The sequence below is a fragment of the Bos mutus genome, chromosome 6 (assembly GCF_027580195.1).
Source record: "Bos mutus isolate GX-2022 chromosome 6, NWIPB_WYAK_1.1, whole genome shotgun sequence".
NCBI classification, from domain to species: domain Eukaryota; kingdom Metazoa; phylum Chordata; class Mammalia; order Artiodactyla; family Bovidae; genus Bos; species Bos mutus.
In genome coordinates, this window is record NC_091622.1 from 71336139 (window position 1) to 71362114 (window position 25976).

Here is a 25976-nt window from a genome sequence, read left to right on the forward strand (position 1 = left end):
GTTTCCATATGATCTTTAGACATTTAGATATCACCGCTGCCTGAACTGTAGCCAGAGTAGATTAAGTCCCAAATATTAGCATAGCTCTTGAGCAGTGCTGTTCAGTAGAAATAGGATATGAGCCACATATGTCATTTAAAATTTCCTAGTAGTCTAATTAAAAAAAGTAAAAACAAAAAAAAAGTGAACAAAAGTGAACAAAACAAAAGTGAACAAAAAAGTGAAATTAATTTTAATAATGTATCTACTTAAATATATCCAAAATGTTACTTCAACATGTAGTCAGTGTTGTGAAATATCATTGGCATATTGTACTGTTTTTTTGTACTAAGTCTTTGGACTCCTCTTTGTATTTATAGCACACCTCTGGACTAGCCACATTTTAAGTGCTTAGTAGCCATATGCAGATCTAGTGGCTTCTGTGTGGTACAGCACTCCAGACTAATATTATCATAGTGGTAATCTTGTCATATATTTAGAACTCTATGTTGGGAAAAGGTTCACACAAATTTCTTACTTATCCTTTCCTTCCATGCTTGAAAACTGAAGACATATATATATTTTTACTAAACCACACATCAGCAGTTTTACAAATAAAAACAATATAAATTTGAAAATGTAAAATAGCTGGAGTTTTAACTTTCAGTATTTTAAAAAACACAGTATTTTGAAATATTTTGAAAGTTCAGTATTTGATAATTTTCCAATTTATTAACTTATGAATTACAAATTCAATTTAGGTTGACTTTCTTCAGCAAGCTAATAAAGATCTGGAAAAGCATATACAAGAGCTTATGGAAACCAAGGAAACAGTAACATCTGAAGTTGTTAATTTAAGTAACAAAAATGAAAAACTCTGCCAGGAATTAACTGAAATAGACCAGTTAGCACAGCAGTTGGAAAGACACAAAGAAGAAGTGCTCAAGACTGCTGACAAAGAACTTGAGGAAGCAAAGGTACATCTAGGCTATGGGGGTGCTCGTCAATTCTCCTAGAGAGGAGTGAGCTTGAGTTCTTTTGGTATCCTATCCAGGTCTTTTGGTTTGTTTTGTAATTCAAGTTTTTTTTTAAGTGGTATTTACATGCTCTAAATGTTTGCACTTTCACCAGTTGTTTGTGTGTCTTTCTGGAGCAAATCTATTTTTATGGCAATTTTCCAGATTCCTCCCTCTTTTCATTCAAGATTTTCATCTGTCCTTTCTCTACATTATAAGCAGGCTTCTGAAGTTTGTCCTCTAGGTCATTATGTGCTCAGGAGCCCTTTAAAGGTATTTTTTGAAACTATATATTCCTTGCACATTTTTGAGTTGGTAGCTAACATTTTTCATCTTTAAATAGATGGAAAGGATGTAATTTCTAATCAGTTGTTAAGATTGATCTCTTAAAATAAAATTGTCATATTGTTCTTATAAATATAACCCGCAGAATCCAAATGACCCTTCTTGAAATCCCCACAAAATTGTATCTTATTGTAACATTTTATGCTTGAATATCTTTTTATGATAACTATCAAATGTCTCTGCAATTAAAAATACATGAATTGAAATTTTTTTAATTTAAAAATATCCTGTGACTATAAGGTTCAGAATGTTAGCGTTTTCCTGTAAAACGTATTATTATAATTATTAGTAGTCAGTGGATCAAAGTGACAGATGTAGCACAAATGTTGGTAAATACTTATCAAATAAAAAAGTAAAATTGTACTGAAAGTACATCTTTTAGTAAGATATAATGGGAGAAAATAGCATCTTAATTAAAGGCTTTGATGAGCCCCAACATTTCAGGTGTTGTCTGGTACTTCAGAAGTTTTTTATATGTAGAGGTATAGTATGAAATTAGAAGCTTGCCTTTCTTTTGAAAAGTGGGTAAAAGGCAATTGTGGAAGGGTAGGTGGGAAAGAAGAATTCACATGATACCTAGACCACAGGTTTTCAGGTATATAATTTTTAAGAAGGATATTTTCAAATTAATCCAGATATTGATTTCATAAAACTGTATGTATATGATAGTTTTGCATAATACTTGGATAATTTTTATATTATCCCAAGCATGAGTATAACCTATTAATAGTTTTAAGGTCACTACTTTATATCAACTAAATAAAATGAATTAATCTTATACAGTGTCATCTCCATTAATTAGTAGAATAGAAAGAAACTACCTCAACATAATAAAGGCCATAGTGAAAAGCCCACAGCTAACATCATACCCAGTGGTGAAAGACTGAAACCTTTTCCTCCAAGATTAGAAACAAGACTAGGATGTCCATTCTCCCTACTTCTGTTCAACATAGTACTGGAAGTCTTGGCCAGAGGAATTAGGCAAGAAAAAAGAAGTAAAAGCCATTCAAATTGGAAATAAAGAAGTAAAGTTTTGTTTCCAGATGAAATGATATGTGTAGAAAACCCTAAAGATGCCAATTTAAAAAAAAAAAAAAACAGAACTAATAAATTCAGCAAACTTGCAGGATACAAAATCATTGCATAAGAATCTGGGTGCATTTCTATATTAAAATCCAAAAAGAAAATTAAGAAAATAATCCTGTTTACAATAGCGTCAAAAAGAATAAAGATCTCAGGGATAAACTTAACCAAGGAGGCAAAAGACTTGTATACTGAAAACTATAAAACACTGCTGAAAGAATTTAGAGACAGAAATAAATGGAAAGATACCCTGTGTTCATGGATTGGAAGACTTTATTGTTTGAATGTCCCTACTACCCAAAACAATCTGCAGATTCAGTGTGATCCCTCTCTAAATCCCAGTGATTTTTTTTTTTTTTTTACAAAAATAGGAAAAAATCCTAAAATTCATATGGATCTCAAGGGACCCAGAATAGCCAAAACAACCTTGAAAATGAAGGAAACATAATTAGTGCAATTTTTTTTACTTGTTTATTTTACCAGGTCTTAGTTGTGGCATGTGGGATCAAGTTCCCTGAGCAGGGATCAAACCTGGGCCCCCTGCGTTGGGAGCATGGAATCTTAGCCATTGGGCCACCAGGGAAGTCTCAGTTAGTGCAGTTGTAATTTTGCTTTTGTGACTTTAGTTTCTTTGCAGTATTTCTGTATCTCATTGCTTTCCTTTTCCACTTTCTTTTGCATATTCTCTCATGTGTGCACAACATACTGAACACTGTCACACGTCACGTTGAAAGTAGTCGAGAATGACAACTTGGCTCAGTAAAAGATTCCTGTTAGGTCATAATATTTTAATCTTGGCATTCAGCACTCTTAGTTGCCATTTAGAGGATCCAGGTTGATCGTCTCCTGGATGAGGGCATGGCAACCCTCTCCAGTATTCTTGCCTGGAGAATTCCATGGACAGAGGAGCGTGGTGGGCTACCGTCCATGGGGTAGCCAAGAGTTGGACACGACTGAGCGACTAAGCACAAGCACAGGGTGTTAGTAGTGGGTGGTGAAAGAGCAAATAGGATGGGAAAGTCAGGAAATGACAGGGCTGGAAGAGGAGTCCTAAAAACCAGGGCTCAAGGAAAGTCCTACAATTATACAGACAGAAGAAGATTTTCAAGGGCCTCTCTTGTTGCACATGTTACAAATAGGTCCCTATAAGCATTCAGGATACCAGAAATTGAAGAGAAACCTAAACTTTGCCTCCTCTTCATTGAAACTGAGGCATAGAGCTGGCTAAAACTTTTGCTCCCCCTGATGACAGGGAACATGAATTACTCAAAAATGACTTGGCTTCATTTTCACTGTCACTTAGTGTTAAGTATCCTTGACTTTTAGGTATGTACCTAATAAGCTTTTTATTCCTAGAAAGAGATTAAAAAAAAGCTTTCTGAAATGCGGAATCTTGAGGAAACAATGGGAAAACTTCAACTGGTGAGTAGGTTTTGTATTGAATTGCCAGAATTTTCATTAAGAAAAATTTTATGTTTTATTTTACTTTTTTGTTTACTAATTATAATTTACCTATCATAATGTTTACTGTTTCAAGTGTACAGTCCAGTGGTTTTGGTATAGATACAAAGTAGTGCAGCCATCACTACTAATTCCAGAACATTTTAATCACTCCAAAAAGAAACATCATACCCATTAGCAGTCACTCCTCATTTTCCTCTGCTCAACCTCTGACACACACTAATCTGCTTTCTGTCTCTCTAATCTATAATTTGCCTATTCTAGATATTCTATGTAAATGAAATTATACAATATATAACCTTTTATGTGTGACTTCCACTTAACCCATTGTTTTCAAGGTTCATGCGTATCATAGCATGTATCATTACTTCTTTTTTATGGCTAGTAATATCCCATTGTATTATATATTTGGTTACATTTATATTTTATAATTATTTTTTTTATATTTCTAGAAATTAAAAAAATTTATTGTAATAGAGTTGATTTACAATGTTGTGTTAGTTTTAGACATACAGCAAAGTGAGTCAGTTATACATGTATCCACTCTTTTTATAGATTCTTTTTTATATATATATAGGCCATTACAGAGTATTCAGTGGAGTTCCTTGTGCTATACAGTAGGTCCTTATTAATTTTCTATTTTATATATAGTAGTATGTATATGTCACTCCCAGTCTCCCAGTTTATCCCTCTCCCTGCTTACCCCCAGCTAACCATTAGTTTGTTTGCTACATCTATAATTGTGTATCTGTTTTGTAGATAAATTCATTTGTACTCATTTTTTAGATTTCATATATAAGCCATACCATATGATATTTGTCTTTCTCTGACTTATTTCAGTCAGTATGTATATTTGTATACTTTTTTAATCTCATATATAATAGGTAGCAAGTTACACTCAAATTTGGAAAGCCTGTTAGGAATTTTATATTATTTAAATGACTTCATGACTCATCAGTTTACTATTAAAACTAAAAACTGATAATTACTTGATAAAATTGTTGACCTTTATTAAAAAGGACTCAGTTTTCTTTTAATTATTTTTTTTGGCAGTACAAACCATCTTACTAGTCATTTTGTTCATTCTCGTGGTCTTCAAATGAGACAACTAGTAATCATCCCAGCATAAACCTGGATTTAGCCTAACCTAGATGTAATCTTATAGTCTAGAACCGGCAGAAAGAATGTCTTGCGTACAGGTAGAAATTCCTAGGTGGTCACCTGATAGATTATTGAGAATTTTTTAATAGCCTGTTAAATTGGATGAGTCTCCATTAATATTGGAAACAAAGACTAGTACTAACTTCCAAGTTTTCTCATTAATTATACTCTTTTTACAGTCTAGTGGTAATATTCTGGTGGCAGTCATGAGGCAAATTAAGCGAAGCCTTTTGTGATACACTGGCTCATAACTGAGCCATAACACCAGTTAGGTGTTCAGTAACTGGTTTTTGTATGTTCACTATGAACAGCGTATCACAATGACTTTCTATTTCATCCAACTGCTTTATCAGGTAGTCAGTTCAGCTGAACACTGCTAAACATTAGCTAAACCTACTAGATGTTGCCCACTCTTGAGTTTCATAGATACGTAAAATTGTCCCATAAAGTCAGAAAATGTAAAATAGATGTTTTGATGATGTTTTCACTATAGTGTAAGCTCCATGAGGACAGGGATTTTTGCTGTTTGTTCACTGCTGTTTGTAATGCACACTCTTTGCAGTTGTATGTGATTTATAATACTGTCTCAGAACTGTGACCAAGTTTCAATATTGTTGCCTGACAGCAAGATGTAGTTACTTTCTGACCTTTCTTATTTTTTCCATTGGTGTTACATTTTATGTATTTTTAAGATAAATGTTAACAGTATTATTAGCTGCTGCTACTAAGTCGATTCAGTCGTGTCCGACTCTGTGTGACCTCATGGACTGCAGCCTACCAGGCCCCTCTGTCCATGGGATTTTCCAGGCAAGAGTACTGGAGTGGGGTGCCATTGCCTTCTCTGATATTATTAGCTAACATTTATTAAGTACTTGCCATGTGCTAGACACTGTACGGAGTGTTTCACATTCGTAGAATCATCCATAGATGAATCTATAGATGAATCATTCATAGATGAATCCTCGGTGTCCAGGTGCTGGTCTTATCCCCATTGTGCAGGTGAGACTGAGAATAACCCTGTGCTTATATATACCTGTGGTAGTCTTAGAGCACTGTCTTTACTTTTGCTTTTCTTTAAACATAAAAACGCTTTAAAATTTTTTATTGAACAAGTCATATTCACTTTTTTGAAAGACAATATGCTAAACAAATTAAAAGAAAATAAAATCCAATAATTCTACTACTTTAGAAGGGAGCACTATTGAGTTTGGGTTTTGTGATGCTTTTAGCCTCAATTGAGAATTAACTTTAATTGAAATGGTATATATTTGACTGACTAAAAGTGTATGTATGTGAATTACTCTTAAATAAATGTGTTTTCATGTTTTGTAAAGTTGCTAGAAATCTTAATTTTAGTATTAAAATTTTCAGGAATTAAGCTTATGTCATAAAGAAAAGGAGAGGCTGAGTGATGAACTCCTTATAAAATCAGACCTGGAAACTGTTGTTCATCAGCTTGAACAAGAAAAGCAAAGACTTAACAAAAAAATTGAAAGTTTTGCAGTTACAGGTAAAATATAAAATGTTAATAACTTAAAAAGTGTGATTTCCTCTTAATGTTTTATTTTTAGCAGTAGATGTTTCTTTTTCATTCATTCATTCAATAAATATTTGTTGAGTGTTTGCTGTGTATCAGAAACCAGACTAGGCATTGAGATATAGTAGAAAATCTGTCTCCCTCAAGAACCTTACAGGAACCTTTTATATTCTGACTAGTTGGTACAGGGAACCCCGGTTGAATATTTTCCAATGTAAATTTATCTTTCTTTGAGTCACATGATAATAGAATTAAGACTATGAGGAAGACCATTATGAAATAGTGGGAAATTGAAGTACAGAATCATTTTAAGTAAATGCAGTTTTATCACCTTCAGGTACACACACACAAACACACACACTTGAAATAGGCTAACTTTCTGCCAAGTACCTTATCCTAAATGAATTGGTTTAAGAAACATGTAAGAATCCATTCATTCATTCATTTGACAAATGTTTATGAGCCTGTAGTGCTGGGATGTATAAGGTAAACAAGATACACAGGCCCACTGCTCTTGTGGAGGCTATAATCTACTCAGAGAGACAAACTGGTAGCACATAAGTGAAGAAATCAATTTCAGATGGTAAGGGTATTAAATAAACTGGGAGGGTATGCTAGAGATCAGCTGATCAAAAGGCTTAGTGATGGACACCAAGCCATATGACAATCTGGGGCAATTTTCCAGGCAGAGGGGATGGCAAGTGTAGAATCCTGGTACCATCAAACTCCATGTGTCTGAGAAAGTGAAGGAAAGCCAGTGTGCTATTTTAAGAAAATGCTGTATCCTGGGCTCTTCAGCATCTATGGGGATAATCTATCTGACCCCTTCTCTGCTTAACCAGCTGTATGACTTGAGCATGTTGCTTAACGTTGCTTCAGTTTCCCTATCTGTGTGGTTAAGATGGCACCTAACCCAAAAGGTTGTTATGAGGATTAAATGAGTTCATACATTATTAAAGTGCTTAGGCCTACATTTGAAAGTTTGCAATTTTACTTCTTTCATGCTATCTCTATCCTGCCGTTTCAGCATAATCTTTCACATACCTGAAACTCCCTTGTTTCTTTGTGTTTTGAATGCATCCTCCTACCCAAAATCCAGCCGTGGATCAACTAAAACATTTACACGTGAGCAGCTAAGCACTGCTTGCATGTGCCCCAGTTGAGTTCAATTCAGTCACTCAGTTGTCTGACTCTTTGTGACCCCATGGACTGCAGCACACCAGGCCTCCCTGTCCATCGCCAACTCCCGGAGTTTACTCAAACTCATGTCTATTGAGTCAGTGATGCCATCCAACCATCTCATCCTCTGTCGTCCCCTTCTTCTCCTGCCTTCAATCTTTCCCAACATCAGGGTCTTTTTCCAATTAGTCAGCTCTTCGCATCAGGTGGCCAAAGTAGGAGTTTCAGCTTCAGCATCAGTCCTTCCAATGAATATTCAGGACTGATTTCCTTTAGGATGGACTAGTTGGATCTCCTTGCAGTCCAAGGGACTGTCAAGAGTCTTCTCCAACACCACAGTTCAAAAGCATCAATTCTTCGGCACTCAGCTTTCTTTTTAGTCCAACTCTCATACCCATACATGACCACTGGAAAAACCATAGCTTTGACTAGACAGACCTTTGTTGGCAAAGTAATGTCTCTGCTTTTGAATATGCTATCTAGGTTGGTCATAACTTTTCTTCCAAGGAGCAAGCATGTGCCCCAGACAGTAGCAATAGCACTGGAAGTTACATGGTCCTGAACCACAGCGCCCCCTTCAGTGAGGTATGGAGATCTCACTCTATATTCCTTACAGCTTGATCTCCTACTCTGCAGGGAACATACTCAAGTATTTTTCATTCTCAGTAAACCCATTCTGAGTAGATGATCTTACCTCCAGTTTTGCTAAAAGAACAAGCCGTCAGGGAGGCATTCCATGTTTCGTGTCCCCAGATCTTTAACCTGTCCACCCTTATCTTCCCTGTTAGAGTGGAGCCATTTGGCTTTTATGATAGGCCACTGCCTCCATCTGTTCTCTAGGTCCCATTCTCTCTCATTTTAAAATGCTACATATTATCTCTTTTTGATAACGTTAGCCTTTGTACTGTTTTTTCCCCATTGGTATTCAAACATGCTTTTCCCTTTTCCCATTCTAAAGCAAAAACTGTGACCCATTCCTATCCAGCTACTCTTTCCTCCTCATTATAGCTTTTACATCTTAAAAAGTCATTCATACCTGCTTTTCTGCTTGATCACTGTCTATGCTTTAGCACCTCTGCTGCTGCTAAGTTGCTTCAGTTGTGTCTTGACTCTGTGCGACCCCATAGACAGCAGCCCACCAGGCTTCTCTGTCCATGGAATTCTCCAGGCAAGAATACTGGAGTGGGTTGCGTTTCCTTCTCCATTTACCACCTCAGTCCACTCCAGTTTGCTTCTCTCCTTCTACTTCACCAATAAAACTGCTCTTGTTAAGGTCACCAGTCACCTCCATTATACTAAATGCAGTGAACACTTTTCATTCATCAGTTTATTTGACTTACCATTTAAGGCATTTGCCCATTCCTTCAGCTCTCTTACTTTCTTAACCTCTCTGGTCACTCTTTAGAATGAATTCTGCTGTTCATCCTCTGGATTGTATTGCATGCTGTTCTTTTGTGGCTCTTGCCCTGCTACAATTAGAATAATTATTTGACCTTGGACATGTTTTTCGTACTTGTATTCTTAGCTCATGCTGGACATACAGTAAATGCTCAATAATTATCTGTCGAATGAAAGAAGATGGTAAGTGAATTGGAATATGTCTTGAAAATCACTTCATGCTTTTGAATTGTAAAGAACATCAGTTAAATTAGATTGAGCTATACAAAATTGCCAATATTAGGCAATTTTTGGCTTCCCAGGTGGTCCTAGAGGTGAAGTACCTGCCTGCCAGTGCAGGAGACATGAAAGATGGGGGTTCCATCCCTGGGTTGGTCAGATCCCCTGGAGGAGGGCATGGCTACCCACTCCAATATTCTTGCCTGGAGAATCCTGTGGACAGAGGGGCCTGGTGGGTTACAGTCCATGGGGTCGCCAAGAGTCAGACACGACTGAAGCGACTTAGCATGCATGCACGTTCACAGGCTACTTGTGACTCCTGAAAAGGTAATTTCTGTGGTAAAAGTTAATAATTGTGCTTATTTGAGGAAAGACTAGTTGTTTTGTGTATACTATGTTAAATTTAAGCTTAATGTTAAAGTCACTCATATTATAACCAGTTTTAACAGGTAAATTTTCTTTTAGTGCATTTTCAGGTCACCAGAGAGTAAGTACCATGTGATAATTTATTGTTCACTGGGTAATATACTAAATAGTACCCAGACTTGTATATGACAAAAGCAGGACTTGACTTATTGGATTTTATTTAAACTTTTAATATAATTTTGGGTTTTTTTTTTTCTCTTTCAGCACTTACCTCTTTGATATTTGGCAGTTGTAGGTGATATGCAAAACAGCTAATGATTTTTAATAGCTTTCATTGTAAAAATTATTGATATAATTTATTTGGCTGATTATATATTTTGTATGCAACATTGTTTTAAGATTTTATTACTTTAATTTGCAGAAAGAGAACTTACTGTGGAAATTGAGAGGATGAGACTAGAACATGGAATAAAACGACGAGACAAGTCACCTTCTCGTTTAGATACATTTCTGAAAGGTATAGAAGATGAACGAGATTTTTATAAGAAAGAACTAGAAAAACTCCAACATATAATACAGCGAAGATCTTGCTCTAGAAGTCATTCTACATGTGAAAAAACGCCAGTATTTAAAACACTAGAAAAGGTAATACCTCTTTGTGAGTGTTTGATAAGGCAAGAAAGATCTTTATGAGCAAACTTTTGATTTATTATTGTAATAATGTAATGTTATTCATACTTATTTTAAGAAGTCTTTTTTTTTATTCTTTTTTTTAAATTTTATTTTATTTTTAAACTTTACATAATTGTATTAGTTTTGCCAAATATCAAAATGAATCCGCCACAGGTATACACGTGCTCCCCATCCTGAACCCTCCTCCCTCCTCCCTCCCCACACCATCCCTCTGGGTCGTCCCAGTGCACTAGCCCCAAGCATCCAGTATCGTGCATCGAACCTGGACTGGCATCTCGTTTCATACATGATATTTTACATGTTTCAATGCCATTCTCCCAAATCTTCCCACCCTCTCCCTCTCCCACAGAGTCCATAAGACTGTTCTATACATCAGTGTCTCTTTTGCTGTCTCGTACACAGGGTTATTGTTACCATCTTTCTAAATTCCATATATATGCGTTAGTATACTGTATTGGTGTTTGTCCTTCTGGCTTACTTCACTCTGTGTAATAGGCTCCAGTTTCATCCACCTCATTAGAACTGCTTCAAATGTATTCTTTTTAATGGCTGAGTAATACTCCATTGTGTATATGTACCACAGCTTTCTTATCCATTCATCTGCTGATGGACATCTAGGTTGCTTCCATGTCCTGGCTATTATAAACAGTGCTGCGATGAACATTGGGGTACACATGTCTCTTTCCCTTCTGGTTTCCTCAGTGTGTATGCCCAGCAGTGGGATTGCTGGATCATAAGGCAGTTCTATTTCCAGTTTTTTAAGGAATCTCCACACTGTTCTCCATAGTGGCTGTACTAGTCTTTCTTAATTTTCATTTTTGTAGTCTTCTGTGACTTTCTGTGACTTTAGGAACACTGCATTAATTAGGAAAACTGCTTAAGAAAAAAGTATAACATACTGATTCCTGGAAATTAAGGAAGATTAAATAGCTAATTATATATATGGGAAGAGTGCAGGGGCATCTGAGCTTCCAGAAACTGGATCCAGGAACTCATGCTACTGGACACCTCCTTTCTTTCTAATCTTTACTTTTGGTATCAGCTACATTTTCTTTCTTTGAGTAGAGTGGCTTTGTCTACATGGCAGGCTACGTGGCTTCATGCCATTCCCAGCCTTGGACCAGTCAGAAAGGCAGGCCACATTGTCCAGACCAGGCATCTTCCATGATAACTGTGCAACAGGAAAGGGTAAAAGATAGCAGTGAGCACTGGACAGATCATCCCCTTTGTCCACTAAAACCACGTTTGCAACTTGATGGTCTGAAGATGTATAAGGTTAATGATAATGCATAAGAGAGTAAAAACATGTCCTCATTTTAGGTCTTACTTATTTTCAACATTTTATGACTATCATTTGTGTTTAGATTTTTCTTTCTTTTAAACATTGGAGTTAGAGGATTCCTGGAGGCTTCTATGACCCTAACATTATCTACATACTGGATAAAATTAGAGAAGTTGGAAGTGCAGTCATTAAAACTCAGGACATTTGATTTTAGAGTTGGCTGCATTTCCCAATGCTGTCATCTTTTTCCTGAAGATCTTCTGCCTACAGCCAAATGGTTTTGAGACATTTTCTGATTAGACTGCTTTTTAACCTCCTTGGCTCGTGACTGAATTTGATTTAGAGTGTTAGTTTAAACACTGTGCTTTGTTATCTGTTAAGAGCACAATGAATTGGTGGGAACATACAGTGTAAGTTAATTTATGTGTACTGAGTTGGTTTTTAAGCTCCATATATACTTAGGAATCAAGAAAAATAAATCAGTTGATCACCTTCATTGTGTGGGACAGTCTTCTTCAAAAATGTTGATTAATCAACTTATTAAGTAGAACTGAGTGGATAAGTGTCTCAGTACTTTTAAATATTGGATTTGTTTGCTTGGTGTGAATTCATGGTTGAAAGATAACTTGAGATACGGGTAAGGTACTGGTAAAATTAGGAGAGGCCTTCCCCCTTCATCTTATTTAGTTTCTTGAAATGTTCTAATGATACCTGACATAATTCGTTTTGTAAAGTTTAGAAAGTTGGGACCTTGGTAGCATTTTAGAGTCCCAGTAGTAAATTTCAGGCATGGTAGGGAATAATGGGTGATGTATATGAGTGAAGTAGGTGGAGTGTAAGACAGTTGTGAGTGCTGTGAACTAAGGAGTAAATTCCAGCCTAAAACTGGGTGTTTTAAACATGTTTGGAAACAGTTGTTGGCAGACAACATAGACCTCTCTCAAGCTAGATTTAGTACAGGCTGAGTTTTCAACCCCTGCTTTTTATAGCAAATTGTTGGGCAGAGTTTCCTGGGATTGCTGCAACTCAGAAAAAATACTCACATTTTTCATATCAGTGATTTTTATCAACAAGATACCCATTGGTTCTTTGTTGTCTGTGTAGGGACAGCACTGGTCTCTTTGACCTTGTACTCACCAGACTTCCAGATGTGAGTTTTGGGTATAGTGTAATGGGAAATGCTTTGGAGTTGGAAACCTTATAGAAGCTTCAACTCCACACACTGGCTTTATGACCTTAGACAAGTTACCTAACTCATGGAGCCCTGGCTTCCTCATTTGCAAAGTGAGAAATGTGTCTATAACCTCTTATGAAGATTACATTACATAATTGTATAAGGGTCCAACATAACACCTAGTTCCTAGTAAATGTTTTATTTCTTTATTATTTGCTGGTTCAAAGCACATCTGCTGCTGCTAAGTCGCTTCAGTTGTGTCTGACTCTGCGACCCCATAGATAAAAGCCCACCAGGCTCCTCTGTCCCTGGGATTCTCCAGGCAAGAACACTGGAGTGGGTTGCCATTTCCTTCTCCAAAGCACAGGTGCAGGTAGAAAGTTAGATTTAATTCAGTAGATGTATACTGAGAGCATGCTACGAATGTGGCATCCAGGATACAAGATACAGAAGACCTATTTCCTGTCCTCAGTCTAGCATTGTGGGTATGTGTGCATGAGTTTGTGTGCTTGTGCGTGTGTGTTTAGGAAAAATGGAGTGATAAAAGGGAATTATTAACACAAATACATACATAAAGACATATTTAGAGACATGGGGAATTCATTCATTTTACTGAATTACATGCTAAGCACTGAAGATGTGGTGAGAAGGACCTACTGTGTCTCTGAGGGCATTTGCATTTTAGTGGTGGTGGTGGTTGTTCAGTCCTTAAGTCACGTCTGACTCTTTGTGACCCCATGGACTGCAGCACACCAGGCTTCCCTGTCCTTCACCATCTTCTTGAGCTTTCTCAAACTCATGTCCGTTGAGTCAGTGATGCCATCCAACCATCTCGTCTTCTGTCATCAGCTTCTCCTCCTGCCTTCTGTCTTTCCCGGCATCAGGGTCTTTTCCAATGAGTTTGCTCTTCACACCCGGTGGCCAAAGTATTGGAGCTTCAGCTTCAGCATCAGTCCTTCTAGTGAATATTCAGGGTTGATTTCCGTTAGAATTGAGTGGTTGGATCTCCTAGCTGTCCAAGGGATTCTCAAGAGTCTTCTCCAGCATCGCAATTCGAAAGCGTCAATTCCTGGGCTCTCAGCCCTCTTTATGGTCCAATTCTCACATCTGCATATGACTACTGGAAAACTAGCCTTGCCTATACAGACCTTTGTCAGCAAAGTGATATCTCTCTTTTTTAATACTCTGTCTAGGTTTTTCATAGCTTTTCTTCCAAGGAGCAAGCATCTTTTGATTTCATGGCTGCAGTCACCATCCACAGTGATTTTGGAGCCCAAGAAAATAAAATCTGTCACTCTTTTCACTTTCTCTGCATCTATTTGCCATGAGGTGATGGGACCAGATGCCATGATCTTAGTTTACTGAATGTTGAGTTTTAAGCCAGCTTTTTCACTTTCTTCTTTCACCATCATAAAGAGGCTCTTTAGTTCCTCTTCACTCTCTGCCATTAGGATGGTAACATCTGCATATCTGAAGTTGTTGATATTTCTCCTGGCAGTCTTGATTCTAGTTTGTGAGCCATCCATCCTGGCATTTTGCATGATGTACTCTGCATATAAGTTAAATAAGGAGGGTGACAGTATACAAACTTGATGTAATTCCTTTCCCAATTTTGAACCAATCCATTGTTCCATGTCCGGTTCTAACTATTGCTTCTTTACCTGCATACAGGTTTCTCAGGAGACAGGTAAGGTGCTCTGGTACTCCCATCTCTTTAAGAATTTTCCACAGTTTGCTGTGATCCATATGATCCATACATACAATCAAAGGCTTTAGCGTAGTCGGTGAAGCAGAGTTTTTTTTTTTTTTTTAGTTCTCTTGCTTTTCCTATGACCCAGTGGATGTTGGCAATTTGATGTCTGGTTTTAGTGATAAAGACACATTAAATATCCGGTTGTGTAAATAACTTTATAATTTCATTTATAGTAAGTGTTAATGAAGAAAGAATACGGGAAATATTCAGAATGCTATGAGAGTATATAGAGGGAGATCTAAATTAGATTGGAGAATCTGGAAGGACTCCTTACGGAGAGTGGCGTTTAAGCTGAGACCGAGACAATGATGAAAACAGACTGTCAAATCCTTATTCATTGAGCTGTCCTTTTCTAAAATCTAGGCATACCACCTCCTTTCTGTAAAAATATTTTTATTTAAATATGGTTAAGTTATAGGTTTTCTTTTATCATTATTTAAGTGTTAATTAAGTCCTCACCCTAATTGCTTTTATCCTGTACAGATACATTTTACCCTTTAAGATGTCCAGATAGCTATTCTCATTCATTTTTCCTTGACTTTTCTTGCTTAACCAAGAGGATAACTTATTTCCAAGTGGCAGGTGAAGGATCTTCATGGATATTTACCATTTACCAAGTGTCCTTTGGACATGGCATGTGCATAGTAGATATTGACCTAAATCAGGATGCTTTCCAATGTAGCAGAATACCAGATTGTCACTATCTGGGGCTTCTGCATATAGTACTTGAACATTAATATACCACAGACACCAGGTATACATTTACCATATTTATTTTCTACAGGAGGAAGTTAATGGTTTTTTTTTTAAGTTATAATGAAATAATAGGCATAATCTTGTTTTAGGAATGTTGGAAGTACTTGCTTATTCAGTGAATATCCTAATGTACACCGTCTGGTAGAAATATTTATATTTATCTGATTGCATAAAAAAAAGACCTCACCTAGGTTTGGTGCTGGGACAGTTGGGGGCTGGTATGCCTGGGAAATTGATCTTGGATTTAGTCTTAGGAAACGCTGAGGAATGTGCTAGGCTGTTAGAGTTACTTGTACTGGGTGAGCAGGTAAGCAGGTATACACATACCCTCTTGATTCCTCCCTTGGAGAGGGTTATAAACTAGTGATTCCCAATTCCAAATGAATCAGAATCACCTGGAGGGCTTGATAAACCAGTTACTGGGCCCTGCCCCCAAAGTTTCTGATTGAGTAGGTCTGGGATATACCTCAAAATTTGCATGCCTTGCACATCCCCAGATACTGCGTGCTTCTGGTCTGGGGATTATACTTTAGTTACAACACCAGTATAAACAACTGGGGGAGAATGACAATTGAAGCATCTGATGGGATCTATTTAAGTAGCATCAGTGGCAGCTGGGTCTCTTGCTGGGAACTTGAAAGCCTGGAAATTTGCCCCAGTATTGCCAGCATTCTCTCTCCTGCTTTCCTTATAGATTAATAATTGTATTCTTTAATTACATTAAAGGAAGTTGTGTTCTTTTTGTCTGTTCACATCTTTCAGTCAGTCTCATCATCAGCATCCTTGTGGCAACCATGTGGTGATAATTACAACAAATGATAACTTCTGTCTTGAATTATATTTCAGGGTGATTACGACTCGGATATCCATCTCATCACAAGAGAAAGAGACGAACTTCAGCGTATGCTAGAAAGATTTGAAAAGCACATGGTGGATATACAGTCCAATGTTAAATTATTGACAGCAGAAAGAGATAAACTAAGTGTCTTATATAATGAAGTAAGATATTGATTATGTAACACCAGTTAACTGTAATAGAACCAGTATATATCCTTTATATTACTGTAGTGTATGGATCTTAGGGCTATTCCTTCATAGTTGTAGTTAGTAGTTTCTACTATCATCCTGTTCCCAAAGCAGAGATTTCTATTGTTTTTTCATATTTATTTTTCCTCTTTTCTAGCCTGTCTATAGGTCACTTTGGGATAATTCCCTGTTTCTCAAACTGCTGAATGGGTCTCAGCCTGACTCTGAGTCAGGTGTGTCCTTGGGATTCACTCATGTTGGATTATGTGTGTCTTACAGTGGGTAGCACTAACTAATTGGATACATTGGATATTAAGGTCTTAGCTTCGAGGGATAGGGAGGGGAAATTCACTGTAAGTTGGACCAGTTACAAGCCGCAGTTGTCAGAAGGCAAGGTGAGTCTGAACAAAGCATGGTGTTTATCACCAAAATTTGTTCTCCTACCAATCTCCCATGAAATCCTATTGCTATTTTGAGAGGAAGAGAAAGATATATGAGTTAAAAGGCCAAGTTGAAGAAGCTTTTTTTACTTTTGGAGTTTTTTTGGGATTCTGCAGTACAAATTGATCTACTTTCTGGGCTTTTCCTGCAGTTGGCTTAGATTTCAGCTTTCTTGGGTCTGCTTACTTAATTAGTAGTTGTCCATCTGCTATTTGGCTTTCAAAATTTTGTGGTTGGCACTTCTCTCCATCTTCTTGTCTTTTTGTTTTAATTATTACTATTATTACTCAAATCCTTTTACTCTCATTTTGGTGGCATTTGGGAAGAGAGCAAAAGTAGCATATGTTTAGTTTTCCTTTTTTTAACTGGGAGTATATCCAGTGTTTTTTAATTTATATCTTTTACTACTTTAAGGCTCAGGAAGAATTATCTGCACTAAAACAAGACTCTACCCAAACTACAGTTTCACATAATACTATTAGTCTTATAGAAAAGGAAAAAGAACTTGCATTATCTGACTTAAGAAGGATTATGGCAGAAAAGGAAGCTTTAAAAGACAAGTTAAAAGTAAGTAATTAGATTGACTTATTTTTAAAAGGTAATTTATTGAGAAAAAAGGAGGTCCTTTTTTATGTTTTCCTGTGATATAACTATTTTGAATCTAGATCAGGAGTTGGCAAACCATGGCCCATCAGCCAAATCCAGAACACTGTTTTTATATGGCCAACGTGCTAAGAATGGTTTTTACGTTTTAAAATCATTGAAAAAAATTGAAAGAAGAACATTTCATGACACATGAAAAATTGTGAAATTCAGATTTCATTGTTGATAATACTTACTAGTGGGACTACTCATTCATGTACATGCTGCAGTGGCAGAGTTGAGTAATTGCAGTAAAAACTGTTTGGTCCACAAAGCCTAAAACATTTATTAACTGTTTATTTATAGAAAAGAACCAACTCTGATCTCAATAGGAATTCCCTCATATGGAGGGAGATTATCTTTTTTTTTTTCCTTAAAAAAAGCTTCATTGAGATATTCACATATCATAGAATTTACCCATTTAAAGTGTATAATTCATTAGTTTTTAGTATATCCACAGACTTGTTCAGCCATCCCCACAATCACTTTTAGAGCATGTTCATTACCTCAAAAAGAAACTCTTGTACTGGTTAGCAGTCACTCTTAACATCTCCCAGCCTCCTCAGGCTTAGACAACCACTACATTCTCTCTCTAGATTTACCTCCTCTGGACATTTCATATAAATTGAACCATTCAGTATGTCTTTTTTTTTGTTTTTGTCTGGCTTCTCTAACTTAGCATAATGTTTTCAAGGTCCATCTGTTAGGTCATATGTAACAGTACTTTATTACTTTATATTATGGGGTAATATTCCATTGTATGGATAGACAGCATTTTCTTTATCATTGGGGTGGTTTCTGCTCTTCAGCTATTACGAATAATGGTGCTGTGAACATTTGTATACAACTTTTTGTGTGGGTATGTTTTCTTTTGTCTTAGATGTATACCTAGTCATAGGATAACTTTAATCATTTGAGCAACTGCCAGGCTGTTTTTCCAAAGTGTTTGTGTCATTTTTAGTCCCACTGGCAGGGGTTAGAGTTCTAATTTCTCTGCATCCTTACCAATATTTGTTACTATCTATCTTTTTTGTTATCATCATACTGGTGAGTGTGAAGCAGTATCCTTTTTAATTTTGATTTGCATTTCCCCGATGACTAAAGTGCTTATTTTTATATGTTTATTTGGCCACTTGTATATCTTCTTTATAGAAATCTCTGTTCAGATCCATTGCTCATTTTTTTTGAATTGGATTATCTTACTGAGTTGTAAGAATACTTATATATTCTCAATACAATCCCCTTGTCAGATATATAATTTGCAGATATTTTCCCTCCCTCATTCTGTGGATTGTCTTCTCATTTTTTTAGTATTGTTATTTGAAGCACAGATATTTTAAAATTTTGATGAAGTCCAGTTTAATTTTTTTCTTTTGTTTGTGCTTTTGGTGTCATATCTAGGGGGCAATATTTTATTTCATAATCTCTCCAAAATGTTAACATTCATAAAGCACTTAACAGTGCTCAGTACATTAAAAGAACTCAGTGTTAACTATTATTGTTACTATTAAAGCCTCCATAGTTTACTTCCAATAAATATTATTGAATTAATGTTTAGAAATTAGTACCTAAAGTTAAGAATAAGAACTTTTAAGTTTTATAAAGATGGTCTTTATGTCATAGATTTTCAGTTCAAGTTTTGCCCCAACAGAGTACTTTTAATTTGAATCTTCTGAAAAATTACCTTCTAGAAAGTGCTTTTTTATAAAAATAAGTGTCACAGTTACCAAATGGAAAACTTCTGTGCAATATGGCAACTTTTAGTGCAAGCTACTGATTTATCCTTCATATCTATTGAAATGACTAAGGAATGTAAAAGTAGAATTAAAAAGTACAGTAGTACCAAAAACTCAGAAAAAGTGACATTCATATTACCAGACTCTTTCTGGATTACAGGAGGCAGGATTTATGAGTTTACAACAGATTTTTTACATAAAAACTCAACTAATCCTCTCAGTCATTAAGTCTCCTCTACTAGTTTCCTGTTATTTCACTGCCCACCCAGTTTTTGAACCCAGGCATCATCACTGAGTCCTCTCTCCCTGAAAACTCCTATCTCTCATTTAAGCACAAAGTCCTACTGATGCTACTTCTAATAATATGTAACATGTGTTACGCCCTTTCCATGTGGGAAACTGTTCTAAGTGTGTTTTACAAGGGCTTTGTCAGTAAATCTTCACAGTTGCCTTTTCAGTTGGCAGTGTTTACAGATGCAGTATCTGAGTTACAGTGAGTTTAAATAATTTGCTGAACCAACAGACACATGAAAAGATGCTCACCATCGCTAATCATCAGAGAAATGGAACTCAAAACCACAATGAGGTATCACCTTATACCTGTCAGAGTAGCTATTGTCAAAAAGACCACAAAGAGCAAATGTTGACAAGGATGTAGAGAAAAGGGATTGTTTGTACACTGTTGGTATTATAAATTCATGTGGCTACTGTGGAAAACAGTTTGAAGATTCCTCAAAAACCTAAAAATAGATCTATAATAATATATGATCCAACAATTCTACTCCTGGGTATATGCCTGAAGAAAGTAAAAAACAGTAATTTGAAAGATATATGTTTATAGCAGTGTTATTTATAGTTCCCAAGATATGAAAGCAACTAAGTGTCCATCAATGAATGAGTAAGGAAGCTGTAGTATGTATTTTCAATGGAGTACCAGTTGGCCATAAAAAAGAACTAAATTTTGCTATTTGCAACAATGTGGGTAGACTTGGAAGGCATTATGCTTAGTGAGATAAGTCAGAGGAAAACAAATACTTTATGTTATCACTTGCATGTGGAATCTAAAAAATGAAACAAGCTAGTGAATGAAAAAAACAAATACTGTATGTTACCACTTATATGTGGAATCTAAAAAAATGAAACAAGCTAATGAATGAAGAAAACAAATACTGTATGTTATCACTTAAATGTGGAATCTAAAAAATGAAACAGGCTAGTCTGAAAGACTCAGACTCACAGATACAGAGAACAAACTAGTGGTTACCGGTGGGGAGAGGGGTTGGGGGAGGGGCAAGATGGAGTAGGGAATTAGATTTCCCTGGTTGTTCAGTGGTTAAGACTGCACTTTCAGAACAGTGGATGTGGATTTGATCCCTGGTCTGGGAACTAAGATTCTATATGCTGTGATGTGGCCAAATAAAAATTAAAAAAAAAAAAAAAATGTTTAAAAGAGGTACTAATGAGTTTGTATAAAATAAACAAGCTACAAGAATATATTATACAGCACAGCATATATAGCTGGTATTTTATAATCATAAATGGAGTAAATTTTTAAAAACTGTGAACTATTATGTTGTATACCTAAGACCTATGTAATATTGTGAATTAACTATACCTTAATAAAAAAATAGTAATAATGATTTGCCCAAGATTACCCAGCTAATGAAGTCACAAAGACTCTGGCTCCTGAGCTCACAGTGGTTTCTCTTGCATCACTTTGCTTGTTTCTATTCCCCTATTACCATCCTATTCTGGCCATTATTCTCTCAACTGCACTAGTGTATCAGTGGCCTCTCAAATCTCTGTTTTACAGTGAAGTCAGAGTCATTGTTCAAAGATGTAAATCTGCTTACTTCACTTCCTGTTTTAAAATCCATTAACTGTTCTCAGGGACTTCTGTGATTGGTCCTTGCTACATCATGGTTAAGCTCAGCCCTCCCCACCCGCTACTCCCCACCCTCATTTTCTCAACTCCAGGCTTAATGGACTTTCTCGTGCCCCTGTCTTTAACATAGGCTATTGAAAACTCCTTTATCCCTTTCAGTCTCCTCACCTGGTTGATTTCTATTCACCCTTTAGAGCCAGGTTAGTCATTTCCTTACACAGGAAGTGAACTCTGGATCCCTGATTCTCTTCCAGTACGTTGCCTTCAAGTTCCTTTTCCTAGCAAAATATTCATGAATTTTATTTTAATATCTTGTTTAAAGGTTTATCTTTACTAGACTATAATGTTTATGACACCAGAGACTTTATCTGTTTTACTGTATTCCTCACACCTTACTTGGTGCTTGGTATATAATATGTACTCAGTACTGGCTGAATGATTTAGTAAATGAAAAAAGGCCTCCAGTAGAGTGACTTTTTCAATGAAATATATAATCCAAACATCAGATGTCTTAACTTATTTTTAATAAATAGTAGTGAAAGTGTCAGTTGTGTCCACCTGTTTGTGACCCCATGGACTGGAGCCCGCCAGGCTCCTCTGTCCATGTAATTCTCCTGGCAGAGATATTGGAATGGATTGTCATTTCCTTCCTCAGGGGTCTTCCCGATCCAGGGATCTGGTTCTCTTGCATTGTAGGCAGATAGATTCTTTACCATTTGAGCCACGAGGGAAGCCCATTTTTAATGAATAACATGGATGGAAGTAAGAATTGGCGCGAAAAATTCTCGTAGAGCACAGCATATCATTTGTCCTGGACTTAGCATCAACAAGAGTCAGACAAGTTAATATAACCAAAAATAACAACACTTGTGTTTATATTATTGACCAGCTCCCTCTTGAAACTTTGAACTCTTGCATCACCCTGTAGTATTCTGTTTTCTGTATCTTCCTGATCCCATCTGTTGTTCCTTTGTAGTCTGTTCCTCTTACGTCTCCTCTCACGAGGGCATACTTCTGGGCTTACTTAATTTGCTGGGTTTTTCCCTTTATCGTTGTGCTAATGGGTTGATCTGTATAAATCTTTATAAATGAACCCATATCAGTCTGTGTCTTCTGTCACAGTCACACATGGAGGTGGAGTGTAAAAGATGAAGAACTCTTGTTTTTGTTTTCAACCAAAAGCATCATTTTTGTAAAATTTCTAGTGATTTTCTTTCTAAAGCATTTCTGTGTTATAAAAAGACAAAATAGTACTGTAGAATTGCATTGCTTATGAACATCTTCTATAAAATTCTCTTACAGCATCTCCAGGAAATGAGTGTTTTTGGAAAATCAGAATTAGAGAAAACTATTGAGCATTTGACATGTGTTAATCACCAGGTAATTTATCAAACTGGATTTGGGGTATATTTTTTTGTATGAATGACTATTTCAATTATATTTTAATGTACTGTATGTTTTTAAAATTACAAAATAATATTTTAGAGAAGCTGTTATTGGTGACTGACTAGGAGTATGTACTCTGAAGATTGAGTACCTGGGTTCATATCAATACATCTCTGTCATCTGTTTACTGTAGGCAAATTTCTTAAACTTTTTATCTGTTAATTTCTTTGTAAGATAGAAATGGTACTCAAACTTATTTCTTAGAGTTTTTGTGAAAATTAAATGAATTAATACACATCAAGAACCTAGAATATTCGCTGCCATATCATAAGCATTCATTAAGTGTTAGCTATGATAGTTGTTTGCTCTTTTGTTTTTTTTTTAACAAAAAATCATGTAATATAGGCTTAGAGTAAAAGTGAAATTCCTTTTCATTCCTTATTGCTCTCACTAGAGATAGGGTTTTTAACAAATTGGTAAGTGTTTTGATAAATTTTTTTTTTCTCACTGTGTTTTCTTTTGGCTAGTTTCCTTTTCCATGTCTTCACTGTTTTTATTTATCTACTAATTTTATCATCTGTTTCAATCAACCTTGGGCCAGTTGATTTTTTTTTCCTCTTCCACTTGGGTTGTATTTTCCTGCTTTTTTGCATTCCCAGTAATTTTAGATTGGATGTCAGACATTGTCTATTTTATTTTTTTGGTTGCTGGAGAGCTTATATTCCTAGAAACACTCTTGAAATTTGTCCTATGATACGGTTCAGTCAGATGGAAGTAGCTTAATCCTTTTTGGTTTTGCTTTTAAGCTTAATTAGGTGGGACTAGAGGAGCATTTAGTTTTGGACTAATTTTGTTTTACTGCTGAGACCAAATTTTTTTGGGTACACTCGCTACCTGTTGCCCCGTGAATTACAAGGTTTTCAAATGACTGATGGGAAAGAAACTCTTCCTGACTTGGCATGAGCCCTCAGTACAGTTCCCTCTAGTTCTTTGATGGCTCTTTCCCTGGCCTTGGGTAGTTTTTTGTGGGCTGAGCTTCTGCTCAGCTGAAGATTCAGGGGGAACACTTTGTAGATCTCTGGAGCTCTAACCCTGTGCTCTTACTCCTCTAGTATCTGCCCTACAAATTCTAACTGCTCTGGCCTCCCTTGACTCTCAGTCCTGTAGTCTGAATTTAGGGGAACCACCAAGTCCAGCTGGGTTCCTTTTCCTGTGCCACAGCCTAGAAATTCTTCCAGCAACAAGCTGGAACAGTGATAGGACCCGTCTCATTTATTTCGTGTCTCTTCAGTTCAGTTCAGTTCAGTCGCTCAGTCATGTCCGACTCTTTGCAACCCTATGAATTGCAGCATGCCAGGCCTCCCTGTCCATTACCAACTCCTGGAGTTCGCCCAAACTCATGTGCATCGAGTCGGTGATGCCATCCAGCCATCTCATCCTCTGTCATCCCCTTCTCCTGCCCCCAGTCCCTCCCAGCATCAGGGTCTTTTCCAGTGAGTCAACTCTTTGCATGACGTAGCCAAAGTATTGGAGTTTCAGCCTTAGCATCAGTCCTTCCAATGAACACCCAGGGCTGATCTCCTTTAGGATGGACTGGTTGGATCTCCTTGCAGTCTAAGGGACTCTCAAGAGTCTTCTCCAACACCACAGTTCAAAAGCATCAATTCTTCGCCACTCAGCTTTCTTAACAGCTCAACTCTAACATCCATACATGACCACTGGAAAAACCATAGCCTTGACTAGACTGACCTTTGTTCGCAAAGTAATATCTCTGCTTTTGAACCATTGGTTATAACTTTCCTTACAAGGAGTAAGCATCTTTTAATTTCGTGGCTGCAGTCACCATCTGCAGTGATTTGGGGGCCCAAAAAAATAAAGTCTGACACTGTTTCCCCATCTATTTCTCATGAAGTGATGGGACCAGATGCCGTGATCTTAGTTTTCTGAATGTTGAGCTTTAAGCCAATTTTTCTCTCTCCTCTTTCACTTTCATCAAGAGGCTTTTTAGTTCCTCTTCACTTTCTGCCATAAGGGTGGTGTCATCTGCATATCTGAGGTTATTGATAATTTCTCCCGGCAATCTTGATTCTAGCTTGTGCTTCCTCCAGCCCAGTGTTTCTCATGATGTACTCTGCATATAAGTGAAATAAGCAGGGTGACAATATACAGCTTTGACGTACTCCTTTTCCTATTTGGAACCAGTCTGTTGTTCCATGTCCAGTTCTAACTGTTGCTTCCTGACCTGCATATAGGTTTCTCAAGAGGCAGGTCAGGTGGTCTGGTATTGCCATCTCTTTCAGAATTTTCCACAGTTTATTGTGATCCACATAGTCAAAGGCTTTGGCATAGTCAATAAAGCAGAAATAGATCTTTTTCTGGAACTCTCTTGCTTTTTCAATGATCCAGCGGATGTTGGCAATTTGATCTCTGGTTCCTCTGCCTTTTCTAAAACCAGCTTGAACATCTGGAAGTTCACGGTTCACGTATTCATGTCTCTTAAGGGTCACTATACATCATTGCCTGATGCACAGTGTCTTTAAAACCATTGTTCCATGTATTTTGCCTAAATTTTTAGTAATTAAGGGTGTCTTATCACTCTAGCCTGCCCAGAATCGAAAGCATGACTTAATAAACTGGAAAATATATCTGAAGTACTAGAAGTCATTGAAAAGAGAGTAGGAGGTAGAAAATATAAAATAAGTTTAAACACTTAGAGAGTAAAGTGTCCAACATTTATTTAGTCAGAATTCTAGGAGATTATAATAGAATATGGGAGAGGCTGTATTTCATGATATAATAACTGATACTTTTCTAGGTATTATGGGAAACACAGAAATCCTCTGATTCAGAACGCACAGTGAATTACAGTAGCATGACAAAGCAATATAGATGAAAAGAAAATCCATACCATTTTTATAGCAAGAAATAATACAAGATGCCTGTGTATAATTTTGAAGGATCTTAATAGAAAACATTTTATAACCTTATTAAGACATTAAGAAAGATCTAAATAAATGGAGTGAGGTATCAGTGCCAGGGTCCAGCCCCAGCAGGATCCAGGGGTACCCTCAGGATGACAACCTAGGCGAAAGGATAGCAAAGCAGAGATCAGGGCTTGATCTTCCTTGATAAACACAGAAAGCCAATAAAGCTCCTGGCGCAGAACTTGCTCTGTTCACGGAGGCCGCAGGCGCCCTCTTGGTGGGGTGAGGACGCAGGACGCCCCCTCCCTGGTGAAGATGCAGGGCGCCTTCCCGATCGGGTCTTAGAAGCCCAGGCAAAAAAGTGAACTCAGAGAGCCCTGTGCCCCAAGGAGTCATCCTGAAAGAAGAACAGAGAGAGAAAAGGAGGGAAAAGGAAAAAAAGAATGACACGGGGAGACAAGCTTCGGTGAGCGAGGCCCATAACTTTATTTTCAAAAGGAACTTTTATACCTTGACTTGTACATAGAGGGAAAT

At 36.8% G+C, this 25976-nt stretch overlaps 1 protein-coding gene across 2 annotated transcripts in view; it reads left to right on the forward strand.

Annotated features, from left to right (window-relative positions):
• CEP135 (centrosomal protein 135) overlaps positions 1 to 25976 on the forward strand; it is a 75556-nt gene that overhangs the window by 16217 nt on the left and 33363 nt on the right. For both annotated transcript variants that reach the window (XM_070372440.1, XM_070372439.1), the window contains exons 8-14: positions 741 to 956; positions 3780 to 3845; positions 6417 to 6555; positions 10166 to 10389; positions 16249 to 16401; positions 17284 to 17436; positions 22435 to 22512. In XM_070372440.1, the coding sequence (XP_070228541.1) occupies positions 741 to 956; positions 3780 to 3845; positions 6417 to 6555; positions 10166 to 10389; positions 16249 to 16401; positions 17284 to 17436; positions 22435 to 22512 (1029 nt within the window). The remainder of the gene's footprint in view (positions 1 to 740; positions 957 to 3779; positions 3846 to 6416; positions 6556 to 10165; positions 10390 to 16248; positions 16402 to 17283; positions 17437 to 22434; positions 22513 to 25976) is intronic.